At 36.1% G+C, this 17991-nt stretch overlaps 1 protein-coding gene across 5 annotated transcripts in view; it reads right to left on the reverse strand.

Annotated features, from left to right (window-relative positions):
* The window catches only part of dvl1a (dishevelled segment polarity protein 1a), a 47699-nt gene that overhangs the window by 9472 nt on the left and 20236 nt on the right, over nucleotides 1-17991 (reverse strand). For 3 of the 5 annotated variants that reach the window (XM_067370761.1, XM_067370759.1, XM_067370763.1), the window contains exons 4-8: nucleotides 11036-11154; nucleotides 2581-2719; nucleotides 1571-1664; nucleotides 1424-1493; nucleotides 1081-1220 (exon numbers count right to left, since the gene is read on the reverse strand). In XM_067370761.1, the coding sequence (XP_067226862.1) occupies nucleotides 1081-1220; nucleotides 1424-1493; nucleotides 1571-1664; nucleotides 2581-2719; nucleotides 11036-11154 (562 nt within the window). The remainder of the gene's footprint in view (nucleotides 1-1080; nucleotides 1221-1423; nucleotides 1494-1570; nucleotides 1665-2580; nucleotides 2720-11035; nucleotides 11155-17991) is intronic. The other 2 variants (XM_067370762.1, XM_067370760.1) reach the window with 1 other exon arrangement.

Raw genomic sequence — 17991 nt, forward strand, 5'->3', positions numbered from 1 at the left:
ATTGTTATTAATACAATAACACTTATTTCACCAATCGATTTATTAAAAAAATATATTTTTATCTGAGGCTTATACTTGAGGGACTGTACACTAATTTTATTATTTACCCACCTTTTTTTCCAAACTCACATGATGACAAGAAGCAAAGACATCATGACTGTTAGTTTCTTCATTGGAACACTATCTAAAAGTCAACAACAACTTCACATAAAGATATCATAAACTAGTGCATATGGACTACTTTTGTAGTAATGCACTTTTATAGTAATTGCATGGAAAAAAAGTGTGACCAGGACTTTATCATTATCTTCTTTTGCGTTTCATTGAAGAAAAAAAAAGTCAAATGAGTTTGGAACAAAACGGTGTGTAAATAAAGACAGAATTTTCATTTTTAATCCTTCAAAAGAATGGCTTTATAAAAGCACAACAGCGTTACTGGGCCAATGCCTCAATCTACCAAGCTGAATGATGTTTGTTTACATATATGATACTGTATCTCATGACACCACTGACCAAAATTCACCTAATAAAACAGGATCATTAACATTACAGTCTCTAATCAGAATCTGAGATCATCAGGCTGAGGAAAAACCCTTTGTTATGTAAATAAATTACAAAAGAGTTGAAAGCACCATACTGTCCACTGCGGTAAATGACAACAGGAGGAAGGAAAGGGAGAGGAGCACAATAAAGTCAACAATACAGGGAGGTGACCCAACTAAACAATCCCTCAAAAGTGCATTTAGAAACTAAAAAACAGAAGAGACTTACAATAACAGGCCAGTTTCAGTTCTGTTAACAGAATCATGTTAAGTGTAAATTAATAAGTTTAGTTACACAATTATATATTTAAGGTGATTTTCCTGGTGATATCACGTTTCATAGAAAGTTAATACCAATAGTTCGTCCTAATTTCCCAAATATCTTCTTTCAAATATCTTACATTTTTAGATGGACTATCCCTTTAAGTAACGTTGTGGATATTGGCAATTATTTGAATGCACATTATAACATTTTTAATCTTCCTAAAAATGCATTAGATCACTCTTGAAAGTGTTTCTACACTGCTGATCCCTTCACCTGTAACAGCATGTCTCCAGGTTCAATCCTGCCATCAGCCGCCACTGCTCCACCTTTCATAATGGAGCCAATATAGATGCCTCCATCTCCTCTGTCATTACTTTGACCCACAATACTGATGCCAAGGAAGTTGTACTTTTCTGTGGAAAATGGAAAATCGAGATAAGGCTCTTTTCAATTATGTGTTTATCTGAGGGCTATATTTAGAGCACACTGTGCACACTAGACCTTGAAAAACAGGACATTTTGTTTATTAAAAGCAGGTGGAGTGGACAGAAAGAAAAGAGAGGGGAGTCACAGGGATGAATTATGGGAAAAGGAAGGAAGTGAACTAAGTTCTTACCCATGTTGAGAGTGACTGTGATAATGTTGAGGCTCATTGTGGAGTCTGTAATACTACTAAAGGATGAGGACTGTCGAGAGAACATATAAAAGATTAGTACAGATCAAACACTAATGTGTAGATACGTGTTTCCCTCCATGTTCTCACCCTGTCCATTTTGGTGACTTTCTGTCTTCGTCGCCTGCGTTTGTGTCTACGCATTAGGTGTGATGAAGAACTCTGCTCGGTTGAACTGCTAAGTCTGTGGAAGTCAGGCAGAGGTCAACACTAATGAAGTAACATGTAATTATGAAGCTCTAAATGCATTATTTTTGTGGCCAAACATGATCAACTATGATTTGTATGTTTTGAGGGTATTTTTCAATTGGGCTCTCAATTAAAATTAGGGTTGTCTATTTTAATTTGACATTTTATTCTGATTGGCACTGATGTTACACACACACAAACACATAAAAAGCTTCCCAGAAAACTGACTAAGAGATTCTTTACAGATTAAAAATAAAACCCGATGAACACCAGAGGACGACTAATGTGCATGTTAGTGGCAAAACATCCATCTAATTAAAACCATAAAAGTGTGATTTTTTTTTTTTTTTTAAGAATTAATGGATATTTGCTTTGCACAACCTATTAATATCATAATGCTTGCATAAATTAAAATATAATAATATAACATAAGAGATTTATTTTAATTTATTTAGGCTGATTTTAGTTTTTTTCTAAACAGAATTTAATAAACTGAGAATTTAATTACACTGTTAAGTGTAATCTTTATCAAATATTAACTGTACATTATTATATTGTGATAATTTACTTGTAACATTTAAAACATTTAGTGTTTTATTTTTATTTTATTAAAAATGCAGAATTTTAATATCAGCCATAAATGCACTAACTATGAAAAAAAGGATTACATTGATTTTTAAATCAAAGTTCAAATCGATTTACAAACCATACTTCTAATTTTATTTTAAATATAACATTCATATTACATTTTTTGGCCAGCTTCACAAATTAAATTAGATATTGAAATGTTATCAAGCCACAGGGTAAATAAAGGACAGTCATTGTTTAAAAGGAAATGAATCATTCACTCTGAGCCAAACAAATTCAAATTAATTTTTTTCTGGGAAATGAAACACTGAAGAATGTCTGACCTGCTGGCATTCTCATCCTCCTCGCTGTCAATAAAAGAGCTGGATTCCAGCTCGCTGCTTATCACCGAAGCACTGTCATAGCCAACAGCTGAGTCACGAATCACACGTTCCGATTTCGAGTGACCGTTCATGCGAGGAACTGAGAAGAAACAAATATGACATTGTTTAAAAGCAGAGGAAAGCAACCGCAAAACAGCACAAAGACAGAATATAGTACATCATTCAAAAAGGCTCTGGGTGACAAAGTTGATTAAACAGTGAAACATTTTCATGCTAAGGGTCTAATAAGGAAAGTCATTGTTTAAAGGATTAGTTCACATATGAATGAAAATTTCCTGATAATTTACTCACCCCCATGTTATCCAAGATGATCATGTCTTTCTTTCTTGAGGAAAATATTCCAGGATTTTTCTCCATATAGTGGACTTGATCAGGGTTCAACGAGCTCTACACGATCCCAGACGAGTAATAAGGGTCTTATCTAGCGAAACGATCGGTCATTTTCAGAAAAAAATAAAAATTTATATACTTTTTAAACCACAAATGCTTGTCTTGCACTGCTCTGTGGGGGAAAAAAAAGGTAAAACAACGATATCGGACAATTTTGAAGTTGGAGGAGAAAATTAGATGAAGTTTTTTCGCCCTACTGCGGTACTTCCACCTATGTCACGTGTGACTTTTCAACGTAATGCGTGGAGCATCGCAGAGCTAGTACAAGATGAGCATTTCTGGTTTAAAAAGAATACACTTTCTTTTTCTTTTTAAAAAAAATGACAGATCGTTTCACTAGACAAGAACCTTATTCCTCGTCTGGGGTCGTGTAGAGCTCTTTGAAGCTGCTTTGAAACTGCAATTTGGACCTTCAACATTTACATTTACATTTACATTTATGCATTTGGCAGACGCTTTTATCCAAAGCGACTTACATTGCATTATACTATACATTTGTATCTGAGTATGTGCAATCCCTGGGATTGAACCCATGACCTTGGCATTGCTAGTGCCATGCTCTAACCACTGAGCTACAGGAAAGCTACCTGTTGAACCCTGTTGAAGTCCACTATATGGAGAAAAATCCTGGAATGTTTTCCTCAGAAACCTTAATTTGTTTTCTACTGAAGAAAGAAATACATGAACATCTTGGATGACATGGGGTTGAGTAAATTATCAGGAAACACTCATTCAGAAGTGAACTAATCCTTTAAAAGGAACTGAACCCTGCACTCTGAAGCATTTAAAATCCAGTTTCAACAAATCTCCTGATGAAAGTGTGCAATCGTAATACTCAAATGTGCTTTATATCCGGAAGGCTTCTAGAATCCCTCACATCAGTCTAGCAACATGACTGGAGTATACGTACAGAGACAGGGACGAAGTTGCGTCTCTGGGTGACACCGGATGCGCTGAAAAGGTCTGACCAAACGATAAGACCGCTGTGGACCCCGAGAGCGACCAAAGCATTCCAGTATTGCAGGGCTGCCCATTTCAGACCATTACTCTCCACATAGCCACTCAAACACCCAAATCAATCACAGCTATTATAGCCAACCACATTTTACTGTTCACATACAGAGGAAGCTTCTTCATTCCTCTGCCATGTGTGAGTTCACAGGACAATTGTATCACCTCAGCGATTGAGGGTACAAGCAGAGGCCTGCGGCAAGATGAGCTGTACGCCTGCAGCCGGGTGAAACAGCCTATCAGGAGCCCTTTATCAGAGAGGATCATCCACAGGTGGGTAATGCATTTATAGCCTCTCCGGAGTGCTTTTATGCTCACTTTAGTATGCGTCTGACAACAGGAAAGATAGAGATAGTGGAAGACAAAGATGCATTCACTCCAGATATGGAAATGTTCCCTCTACATCTGGCTTCAGGAGATGAACTTATGCCTGTGAAGCGCAATATTAATGTAAGTGACCAATATATTCATACTAAAATCAAAACAGGCAGTAAATTATATGTGCATAATGTGATTTCCTGAACATAAAACTAGTTTATATTGTTTATAGTGTTTGTGTGTCCACTCTTGAGAACTACATATTACTACTGATCAGGAGATATATATATAATGAGCGAAAAAAGAATGTTAATTAATTAATACTACCATACTATTATATATATATATATATATATATATATATATATATATATATATATATATATATATATATATATATATATACACACACACACACACACACTAAAATCGTGTACATAACATTTGATTTTAACTTTAATGAATATATTTTTCTAAATCAGTGATAACTCATTTTAATTGACTACTACTACAAAAAAAAAACCTATTTGTATCATAGCATACAATAGAGAGTTTTTAAAAAACATAACTAACTTTTTCCTTTGCATAAAACAGAAGTAATTGGACATCAATTAAATTATGTCCATTTATAGGTGTTGGAAATCAAATCAAGTAATAATTTTTATAATAAAATCGTGCAATTGATCTTAAACTAAAAATATCTAAAACATTATCTTGGTATCAGAGAGACACATTTGTCTTACCTCCACTGCAGCACAGCTCTCATTACAGTGCTGCACCTCTCATTAGCTTGCAGCATTTCAAGCACTCAATGAAACGTAACCTCCTTTACGCGGGAACTCAACTGTCTATCAAATATACCCGCGTAACAGTTATCACTGGAACGGGACAATGAACTAGCCCTGAGCGTAGGTGCAGTATACAGCACTCAGATATAAGCCTCAGGCCACTGCTGCCGCTGATAACTGATGATTTAACAGCAATGTTGTGTGCAAAGATAATCTGTCATTTTCTCGAGGATTCATGGTGACAGCAAAACAACACACAACGATAAGTTAATGCAAAGTTGTTTAACCTAAAGACGGGCCAAACCAAAGACAAATCAACATATCCACCACACTGCAAAATGAACACACTGAATGGAAACTGAATATTGGTGGCTCAGCATGATTAACAGATAAGTGCCTGAGGCTAGAAAAGAGATCTCCTCTCACACTCCTCCTGCCCCTAGGGCACACACCTGTCTGGCCTTCCTAATAACCAAACACATATTTTTCATGCAATCACACCCAGCAGTGGTCAGCACTGGGACAACCTTGCCAAAGCACCCTGAGACTGTGCAGGTGAGACAGAGTGTGTGCAAAAGACGTCGCAATTTTTAATTTGTTGTTGTTCTAATGAAAAGGTGAATCTGCTTTTATGAAGTAAGAGCTAAATAGTGATTTGAGCTGCAACAACTAATTAATAAAATGAATAATAATCAATTATGACAATAATCGGATCAGACAAAAGAATGTGTATTGTGCAATAACTGTGCAGTTAAATAAATAAACAAAAATAAAGATGCATGTATAATAAAAATATACAATAAATACATGTACGTAAGACTTTATGTTTTTGAAAGAAGCATGCTCAGCAAGGCTGTATGTATTTGATAGGAAATACCTGTAAAAATGGTAATAATCGTGAAAAATTATTACAATTTAAAATAAACGCATTAAAATTATTAGCGCATTTAATGCACTTGCCCCACCCCAGACATACGTAGGTCATCTGACATTTCATACAGTTGACTGATGACGAATATGATGCAGGGCAACAACTCACTGCGTGATGAAGCCTATAGAATGCAGAAGGAATGTCCCTAAAATTCAAGATATGGGGCAAATAGCCCGTTTGAGTTTCTCATATACATCACATGATACAGTGAAGCTATATCACACGAGTAACAAGCGCAACAGGACTTGTGCTATTTTTGTACTGCATTCAGGGAAACGATAGTGTCTGATTTGCTCAATTTTGCCAACAAAATGACTTAATCATTAAAGGTGCCCTAGAACTTTTTTTTAAAAGATGTAATATAAGTCTAAGGTGTCCCCTGAATGTGTCTGTGAAGTTTCAGCTCAAAATACCCCATAGATTTTTTTAAATTCATTTTTTAACTGCCTATTTTGGGGCATAATTAGAAATGAGCCGATTCAGGGTGTGTGGCCCTTTAAATCTGGTGCTCCACGCCCCAAGAGCTCGCTCTTGCCTTGAACAACATAAAAAAAGTTCACACAGCTAATATAACCCTCAAAATTGATCTTTACAAAGTGTTCGTCATGCAGCATGTCTAATCATGCAAGTACAGTTTTTATTTTTATGTTTACATTGATTCTGAATGAGTTTGAGGTTGTGCTCCGTGGCTAACGGCTAATGCTACACTGTTGGAGAGATTTATAAAGAATGAAGTTGTGTTTATGAATTATACAGACTGCAAGTGTTTAAAAATGAAAATAACGACGACTCTTTGTCTCCGTGAATACAGTAAGAAACGATGGTAACTTTAACCACATTTAACAGTACATTAGCAACATGCTAACGAAACATTTAGAAAGACAATTTACAAATATCAATAAAAATATAATGTTATCATGAATCATGTCAGTTATTATTGCTCCATCTGCCATTTTTTGCTATTTTCTTGCTTGCTTACCTAGTCTGATGATTCAGCTGTGCACAGATCCAGATGTTAATACTGGCTTCCCTTGTCTAATGCCTTGAAAATATGCAAATATTAGGGGAGTACATATTAATGATCCTGACTGTTACGTAACAGTCGGTGTTATGTTGAGATTCGCCTGTTCTTCGGAGGTTTTTTAAACAAATGAGATTTATATAAGAAGGAGGAAACAATGGAGTTTGAGACTCACTGTATGTCATTTCCATGTACTGAACTCTTGGTATTTAACTATGCCAAGATAAATTCAATTTCTGAATCTAGGGCACCTTTAAGACATTTACCGCCACCTACTTTTAGTTTCTTATTTCCATATTAATTTTAAAAAATGAATAAAAATAAATCATTAAAGGTAAAGTTCACTCAAAAATGAAAATTCAGTCATCATTTACTCACCCTCATGGTCCAAAAGTTTGGGCAATAAATTCTGTGTTGAATAAAATATTTCTTGCTGAAGCTACTTTTTGTAATGTTTATTTGATGCTTTACACAATAATGACTTGATATTATCAATAATGATAATGAATTATCTTTTTGGGGCTAATTTCTCAGCCAAATTTGATGTGCGATTAATTAGATTAATTAGTCGTCACATTATGTAATTGATTCGATTTAAAAAAAAAAATTAATCACTTGGCAGCCCTAAATATACAGTATATATACACATACACACTTAATCATATATTATCAAAAAAAGATGTTAGCTGGAATCCTTAGAATCATGGAACCCACTCCATAATGACAGTTTTCTGGGTTCAACAGCTCTAGTATGCAAAACTATTTCGGGAGGAGAATAAAAGGGGAGTTGACCTGACACAATTCTCATCTGCTCTACATCCAAACACTCCAGAGATAAACCACAGTACCACACAGCTACAAGACTGCTCAATAAATAGATGTTTGAATTCAAAGAGAAACTAAAAACACAAGCACAGTGTGGATCACAACATTTATATAAGGGTTAAGGAGTAACTAACTAAAAGTATTTACACTACAAACAAAGTAGCACTACTATCTGTTAACAATCTATGGTTGCTGTCACCAAAAAACAAACATCAGCTAGTCTGATGTCTCTAAAAGACAGTCATAATAAACAGACATTCAACGAATATCCATAAATCATCAGTATCTTCAGCAAGCACTCCATCTGTTTCTCGTGTCTGACGGTGTCACTGGTAATGAAGCTGCACTAATTAATGCACTTGGCACTAATGAGGTTCAAACAGCAGGAGAAATGGAAGAGCAGCATGAAATGATTCCAGTGAACAAAACTAGAGGAACTGTGTGATTTCCCAAATGCATCAGATAGTTGTGAGAAGGAAGCAATCTCATATCTTTCTTTCATATGCACTAAGACACATTAAGAAACCAATGTCAGCACACACATACCTTCAATCTTTTCTCATTACAAGCAACAGAATGTAAAAAACCTCTAAGAACATTCTTTGTTGATGACAGAGTGTTTTTCCCTGCAAAAGGAAGCTTAACTGTTCCAAGTGACCTCTCTTTACCCAGAATTTAAGTCAGCATGTATACTTAACAAAAAAAAACATTTTTTCAGGAAATTACTGGTTTAAAACAAGCAAAATTGCAGCAAAAAAAAAAACACAAAACAGGGTAATTCTGTGGAAAAATATCTTAAGAAAAGCAATTACATCCTGCAACAACATGTGACAACCTCGGAGCTTTAAAAGTGGGATGGAGTTAAAGGGATATGAGAGGAAAATCACGTCATAATTTATTCACCCTCACATCATTCTTTATTTCTTTAGGGAGAGAACTGACGTTTTTTGGGGGAAACGGAGTGTTAAAATCTCACTACCGGGTGTAACGATTGATACATATCGAGATATCGTGATACAAAAACGTGACGATAGCCTATCTGTGATGTATATGATATGATTCGTGATAGTTAGTTTTATCCAAGACTCAGCGTACTGTATTTATAAGGTATAATACACCCAAAAATGTAAATTCTGTCATCATGTACTCACCCTCATGTCATTTCATAGATTTTCGATCATCTTTCAAACACAAATGAAGATACAATTCCCCTGAAACTTGAAAGATCTAATCCAAATTTTGAGGAGACACGATGGCTTTATGTGATTAACAGATTCACACACGAAAACGACATGAGGGTGAGTAATGAAGAGAGAATTTTAACCTTTGGATGAACTAATAAAGTTTGGGAATATTCATTTTGACACGCTTTGTGATTAACTGTCATTGATCATCTGAAGCGATACGCGATGCATGGAGCAGCACTCAAAGTGAAAGCGCAAACATAACACTCCTCAAAGTGAAAGCATAATTTTACTCATCATATTACATTTTTAGTTTTGGTAGTATGACGACTTTAGATTGTTTATTCTAATCATAAGTGCATTAATATGCACGCGGCCTAGTCTGTGTAAAAGAGATTTCAACGAATGCCTGCATTGAAAGCACAAGCGTATTTCTTTTTTTAGAAAAAATTTAAGTTTACAGAGCTTCAGTACTACATTAAACTACTATATTTAATGTTGAATATAATGTATACAGTAAAAATGCAATGGCGGAATATTTGTGGGTCCTCCTGATAATGCCAAATGTCTGATTTTACCAGTAAAAAGGGGCTTACATTATTTATATGTGTCACCATTGTTTTACTGCTTTAAGAAGTTCTCTCTTAGGTTTCAGCCATCCTAATTCTAATTACATGTTAAAATTCAGTTTTATTGACCTAGTCGAATATTAATTTATGTACAAAAGGTTCAATTAAATCTTGAAATATTGTGAATTCTTTTAAGTTGTATGTACAACAAAGAAAGTTATTGAAAATTTGTAATGTTTTGGATATAAATCTGTTATTTAAATTTTAGTTTCATTTTTTATTTTGTTCAAAATATCATGATAAGTATCGTATCGTGAACCCAGTATTGTGATACGTAACAAATCGTGAGCCAAGTCTATCGTTACACCCCTACTCACTATACATTACTACAAAACTGGTGCCATTTTGGTCTCATATACATACACTATGTTCAAAAGAAAAAAAGAAAAAAATTAATACTTTTATTTGGCAAGGATGCATTAAATTGATCAAAAGTGACAATAAAGAGACTTTAGTAAAAGATTTATAGTAAATGCTGTTCTTTTGAACTGTCTATTCATCAATGAATCCTGAGAAAATATTATAGTTTCCACAAAAGTATTATGCAGCACAACACTAATAATAAGAAATGTTTGTTTGAGCACCAAATCAGCATATTAGAATTATTTTTGAAGGTCAGGATCATTTAACACTGAAGACTGGAGTAATGATCCTGAAAATTCTGCTTATTTCAACTCATGTAAATTGTGATAATATTTCACATTGTTGCTGTTTTTACTGTATTTTTGTTCAAATAAATGAGATTTGAGATCAAAAAGAGATTTGTATCAAAAACATAAAATCTTACCAATCCCAAATTGTGAACGCTAGTGTATGTGTAAAAAACACTACATTTATTTTATTTTTGTGTTTGTTTTTTCCTTTTTTTTTGTCATGAAGATGTCACGTTTAGCCTCTCTCCACACCTGTCGTTCTGATTTATTTCTATATTAGAAAAAAGCATTATATATCATATAGAATGTTTAAAATTTCGACACTACTTGCACTATAAAAACCTTTCCAAACCAGAAAAGGCACACCTGAAGATATTGTTACCCAAGCAGTGACTGCCCTAAAACAACATCACATTTACCAGTTCAAAAGCTGTTTTTTTTGTCTCACGTGTCTGCCCTTAGGATATTTCACTCACCTGCCAGACATTCATCACCCGGGGAAAACACTTGCAGCAAGCATTGCCTTTACAATAATGTCTTAAGTATCATATGTTTCCTGATTCCATAGTATGATTAGACGTTTGGCACATGATATGTGCAGTGTGTAGTATGAGAATTTGCTAAGTATTGTTTAAAGTCGCTCACACTCACTTTCTCGTGCCCTCCTGTGAGCTCGCTGCCTCTCTCGCTCTCTCCGCTGGCTCTGGAGAGACTCTGTGCCCGTCTCTGTGTCCAATCCATCCCGACTACTCACCGCATTGGCACTAGTACACACACAAATAGAAAGGTCTTCATTATATGGCATCCCTATTATGCTGAGTCACAATACAACTTGAGAAAATGTTCTGGGAAACCTTCTGAAATTATGATTACCTACATTCAATTTCATCGCCAACAGATATTTCATTGTTTAGGGGTATATGATTTACAGCCGTGCATTTTCAGCAGCTGTCACTAGTCATTTAATGCTGACAATGTAGAATGTTTAGGACCCGCTGGGATGAACTGCAGCCCAGGAGTTTCAAATCCTGCAGGGCTGCGGTTGGGCCCCAGAAGAGCAGGTTGTTGGGGGTAAATGGGGCCGAGATACAGTGTGAGAATAAATAAGTGTATGCGGATATGCCAAAGGCCAGATATTCTAGAAGAGTGGGTGGAAAGCTTTTGCTCAGGGCAGAAAAGAAACATAAGGTTGGTGAGAACAGCTTGCTGTGACACTGAGTCCACATGCAAAGACGCTCACACATGATAACACATGTGATAAATGCTGGTTATTTTTGAATGGTTGCTCTGGAGGGAAAAAACATAGCAGAATTACTGTGGGAATCAGAAAGTGACATTTTTGTATGTATTTCAGCACAAAAACCTGCATTCAAGATCATGTCCAAGGACTGAATAAATGCAACCTTGAATGCAATGCAAGTCATTTCGGGAAAAAAAACTATGTGCTAAATATAAAATTACAAATAGATATAAACTACAACTTCCTACAGAAAAAGGGTAGCCTAGTGAATGTAATTTGATTTAAGATACATTAATATCAGTTTTTGGGTAGATTTTAGGGCACACTGTTACCGTTACCTGTTTTGCATAATTCTTTTAATAAACTGAGCACTAAAACAATGCAAATAGATATAAACAGCACTATCAGCTTCTGAGTCATTCTTAATGAATTCCCCACAGTATTTTTTCATATCCCTTTAAGGGTCTTTTCTGAAGTAAATTTACCCAGACATATTTACCCAGTTTTTAAGTTATAGTTTTTGCTTTGTGTCAGGGCACATTATCCTGCTGAAAGAGGCCACAGCCACCAGGGAATACCGTTTCCATGAAAGGGTGTACATGGTCTAAAACAATGCTTAGGTAGGTGGTATGTGTCAAAGTAACATCCACATGGATGGCAGGACCCAAGGTTTCCCAGCAGAACATTGCCCGAAGCATCACACCGCCTCCGCCGGCTTGCCTTCTTCCCATAGTGCATCCTGGTGCCATGTGTTCCCCAGATAAGCGACCCACACATGATGTAAAAGAAGCATGATTCAACAGACCAGGTCACCTTCTTCCATTGCCCCATGGTCCAGTTCTGATGCTCACTATTGGCGCTTTCGGCGGTGGACAGGGGTCAGCATGGGCACCCTGACTGGTCTGCTGCTATGCAGCCACGTACGCAACAAACTGCGATGCACTGTGTAATCTGACACCTTTCTATCAGAACCAGCATTAACTTCTTGAGCAATTTGAGCTACAGTAGCTCGTCTGTTGAATCGGACCACACAGGTCAGCCTTTGCTCTCCACGTGCATCGATGAGCCTTGGCCGCCCATGACTCTTTCGCCAGTTCACCACTGTGCCTTCCTTGGACCACTTTTGATACATACTGACCACTGCAAACCAGGAACACCCCAGAAGAGCTGCAGATTTGGAGATGCTCTGATCCAGTCATCTAGCCATCACAATTTGGCGCTTGTCAAACTCGCTCAAATCCTTACGCTTGCCCATTTTTCCTGCTTCTTGCAAATCAACTTTGAGGACAAAATGTTCACTTGCTGCCTAATATATCCCACCCACTAACAGGTGCCATGATGAAGAGATAATCAGTGTTATTCATTTCACCATAAGTGCTCATAATGTTATGCCTGATCGTGTGTGCGATTTTGTTTTTATTTTCGTTTTTAGTCAAGTGAATTTAACTTCTGCTTTGAAAAGCATTATTTTTATTTTTAGATTACAATACAATGTTAGAATGTAATGTTTATGTAATTTTTCCTCTTTGCACATAGTGTGTCCGACTACATGGTTACATTAGTCTTCAATATGAACATTGTTTGTACGACAACAATAGGCAGGATGTGAAATAAGTTTTTTTTTTTAATAAATACAAATTCAAATAGAAAAATTTAGAAAATAATGACATATACACCGTATATTGCGATTTAGCCAAAAAATACCAAGATATGATTTTTGTTTGGCCATATCACTCAGCCCTACATCAATGTAAAAAAAAAAGTCTTTGGAATATAATGATATTGTTCATGGGAAAATAGTATTAACCAAGCAAATGAATAAGCCATGAGTGATTTTGAGTCATTGTCCATGCATTTCCGATCTGAAATTGTATCTAACTCAAGCTTACTCATTTACATCCACGTGCCAAAAAGGCAAGTCCCGCCCCTCAAGCACAATTAGCTCAAACACAAAACAGTGTGCTAATGTCTCTCTCTGCTGGATGAAGTCTGTTATTTCACCAGTATGGTGATGATACACCAAAACATCAATTAAGTCATCAAAAACTGTGCATTTAAGCAGTGGATCTCAACTGGCAGGACGTGGCCTTAAACTTGGTCACAGCAGGTCTGTGCTGATTGCAAAAATAGGGGAAAAGCAAAGCTAAATGCAAATAATAAAAAGCATAATAAATAAAATAATATATAATTAGGTTAGTAAAATTCATAATCTTATAGAATTTAAAAAGTGAAGAGAAATCCCTTGGTATTTGTTTTGTTGTTGACGCCAAAGGTGAAGTAAAAGAAAATACAAATCAATTTCATTTTGCCTGAATTACAATGGCTTACAAATAACTTCCCAAATGTAACAAAATTAACAGTGTGAAATATATTTTATTTAATCACACATTGGTATAAAATACCATTTGATGCATTTAATGCACATTTCTTGTACTCTGCGAGTTAGTATGTTGCAGTGAGCATCAGGCAGACGGATGGTTCAGTCCTGGGGGAGACCGAAGCAGCTGTGTCACCCTGCAGATCCCGCGGGGCCACAGAGAAGGGCTTTTAATGTCCACTAATCCGGATTATCTGCTCAACAGACAGCTGAAAACATACTCTCCTCACCCTACCAAATGTATTCAGCAGGACCAATAAATAATGCACAGCACAAAGGGAGCAGGCAGGGGATAACATTTGGTTACTTACTGATGCTTACAGTGAACCTTTTATAATGGAAATGAGGGAGATTTCTTGTGGGAGAAACATGTGAATGGGAATTCATATTCATTTCAAGATAAATTGTCTGGTAGTCTGTTGAAGAGATGCTGGGAGAAAAGGAAGCTGTCTGCGGTTCACAGTTGTGCCACTAGATGTTCTGCCACAAGATGGCACTAGACACTACAAAAAACAAGTGGTGAGAACTCTCTGGTGGGGTGAGAAGGCTACAACTGAGAACCCCACACACACACACACACACACACACACACACACACACACACACAAAGCCTGAAAGTCAAACATTAGATAAAAACAGCAGGACTTTCACAGAGTGAACAGGTGCAACAGGGACTACAAAGAAAGACTGTTACAAAATTGCCCTGTAGCACGTTGATCTAAATTTAGCCTTCAACATCTTCAATACGTACAAAGAGAATATTTAATCTGTGTGTTTGCTGTAGAAGCGCAACATAACCAGCACTCAAAGCCTTCACAGTATAAGCAATGTAAGAGTGTTTTAGGGACAAAGCAAGCAAGTCTGATTTGTTTTAGCAAATCTATTTGAGCAGTTTATTTCAATTAAATGATTTACAACCAAACTATTGCCCAAAAATGCAAAATACTACATGGTAGTTTTCTTTATATATATACACAGTGCTGCTTGAAAGTTTGTGAACCACTTGCAGAATCTGTGAAAATGTGAATAATTGTATCAAAATAAGAGATCATACAATATGCATGTTATTTTTTATTTAGTATGATTTTGAGATCCATCTTTTCACTTTGAGGACAACTGAGGGACTCAAACACAACTATTAAAAAAGGTTCCAACATTCACTGATGGTCCAGAAGGAAATACAATGCATTAAGAGTCAGGGTTGAAAACTTTTGAACAGGATAAAGATTTTCTTATTTTGTTTAAATATCTTCTCTCTTTTTTTTCCATTTAGTACTGCCCTTCGGAAGCAACAGAAGACACTTAAATGTTTGCTAGAAGACAAATTAAGTACAATATTCCTTGATCTTCAAATTCTTCAAAGACTGAAAATGCATCGTGTTTCCTTCTGGAGCATCAGTGAATGTTTGAACCTTTTTTAATAGTTGTGTTTAAGTATCTCAGTTGTCCTCAGTGTGAAAAGATGGATCATAGTCACTGCTGGAAAGGGTTCAAATAAAGCAAAAGATGCTGGAGGATTTTGACCTGACCTGGAGGATTTTTTTGAAGAATATTGGGCAGTTTAACTGCTCAGGACAAACAAGCGGCTCATGAACAACCATCACAAAACATAAAAACGTGGATCATCCAGGTAATGACACAGTATTAAACACACAAATTCTGCAAGTGGTTCACAAACTTTCAAGCATATATACACACACAAACACAAACACACATGCATAACCACTATAATAAAGGCTATGGTATTTGTCAAAGAATGAGTTATTATGTGGGCAGCTGTGTATATGACTGTAGGGAAGCATTGATACATGACTGGTTGAGCACTTCTCCACATGAATGCTGGCAAATCAAACAAACACACGGAACTTTGCGAGACAAACGTGTGTTCTATTAGAATGCAGTTTAAGAGACAGGCTCTGGGATTCACATGTGGCTCCTGGAAGGACAAGAATGATATTTTCCATCCAGCTGGATAACGGACATCTGCTACTGCTGTGACTGTGGTCAGGAACTCAGAACAAATCAAATCAGTGGTTTTGTAATGTTTGTCAAAAGCGTGCGTGTGTGTGTGTGTGTGTGTGTGTGTGTGTGTGTGCGTTTTTGTGACATATCAGGACACAAATTTTTATAATGACATGGGTATGACATAGGTATTACAAGGAGAGGGGGACATTACCCTATGTCCCCATTTTTCAAAAGGCTTATTAATCATACAGAATTTTTTGAGAAAGTAAAAATGTGCACAGTTTCCTGTGATGGGTAGGTTTAGGGGTAGGGGTAGTGTAGGGAGATAGAAAATATGGTTTGAACAGTAAAAACGTCACAATTCACAAAAACAAACCTGTGTGTGTGTGCATGCGTACGTTTACAGATGTATTTGTCTGGTTATTAAAAAAATCCAATGCATATGCATATATGCAAATCATACAATGACTTGAATACACTTCTATACTGGACATCCTGTCAATTTCTGAATTGAAATGTATTGTTATTTTTTGTAGGCCTTAAAGGCGTAACTGTCCAGACACTAGGGGTGTAACGGTACACGTATTCATACAGAACATTTTCAGTACAGGTGTTTCGGTTTGGTACTCATGTACTGAACGAATACAGTGTTGTTTTTACCACTTCACATGCGGAATGGGACAATATTGTATATATTCATATACTTTGATGTTGCAAAAACATCTGGAAAATAATGAAGGACACAGAGTGAGCTGCTGCCGGATAAGTGCATGAGACATGCTTTATATTATGTGCTTCAAACTAAACCATAAACCTTCATGGCTTGCTCTGCTGTCAGATGCATGTGTTGTTTAATGCGTTTGAGATGCATTTTCCTCAGTGCACGACGTATATTTTACACGTGTATACTTACCTGTAAATGTTACAAATTCATGCAAGTATTTCCGTTTCACATAAAGGATTATCCTGACAGCAAGCGAGTCTAGGCTTAACTTCGCAGACTTCAATGAACGAGTACAGGAGCGTGCATTTGTGTCAAATAGAGGAAACGAATTAGAATGGGTGTGCAATAATTCTAACCTTATTCTAAAATATTTTGTATAAAAAAAAGTATACTTCAAATCTATTTACCTAAAAACCAAAGCACCATATACTGCAGTGTGTTGCTGCCGGTTGCAGCAATATTGATAGACATTTTTTTAAATTTAAATACAGACTTAAGTTTATTCAGTACCACTGTTTAACCTGTTAACCTGTGGAAGGATGCCAGTGAACTGAAGCATTCTTTCTTTACATTAGTTCAAAGTTACTGTTAGGTTTAAAAAACACAAACACACACACGATTTGTTTTTTTTCCCCAGTTGTACCAAAAACATACTGAACCATAACTTCAAAACCAAGTTATGTACCAAACCGTCATTTTTGTGTACCGTTACACCCCTACCAGACACTGTAATAAAGAAAAAAGACACATTAAAAGGATAAAAAAAATTATAGTTTCAAAAGTTTGGGGTTGCTAAGATTTTTTTTAAAGGTGCCATAGAATTGAAAATTGAACTGACATTGGCATAGTTGAATACCAAGAGTTCAGTACATGGAAATGACATACAGAGAGTCTCAAACACCATTGTTTCCTCCTTCTTATATAAATCTCATTTGTTTAAAAGGCTTCCGAAGAACAGGCGAATCTCAACATAAGACCGACTGTTACGTAACAGTCTGGATCATTAATATGTACAACCGCAATATTTGCATATGCCAACCCATGTTCAAGGCATTAGACAAGGGCAGCCAGTATTAACGTCTGGATCTGCACAGCTGAATCATCAGACTAGGTAAGCAAGCAAGAACAATAGCAAAAAATTGCAGATGGAGCAATAATATCTGACATGATCCATGATATCATGATATTTTTAGTGATATTTGTAAATTGTCTTTCTAAATGTTTCGTTAGCATGTTGCTAATGTACTGTTAAACGTGATTAAAGTTACCATTGTTTCTTACTGTATTCACGGAGA

Source organism: Chanodichthys erythropterus, chromosome 20, assembly GCF_024489055.1.
Source record: "Chanodichthys erythropterus isolate Z2021 chromosome 20, ASM2448905v1, whole genome shotgun sequence".
NCBI classification, from domain to species: domain Eukaryota; kingdom Metazoa; phylum Chordata; class Actinopteri; order Cypriniformes; family Xenocyprididae; genus Chanodichthys; species Chanodichthys erythropterus.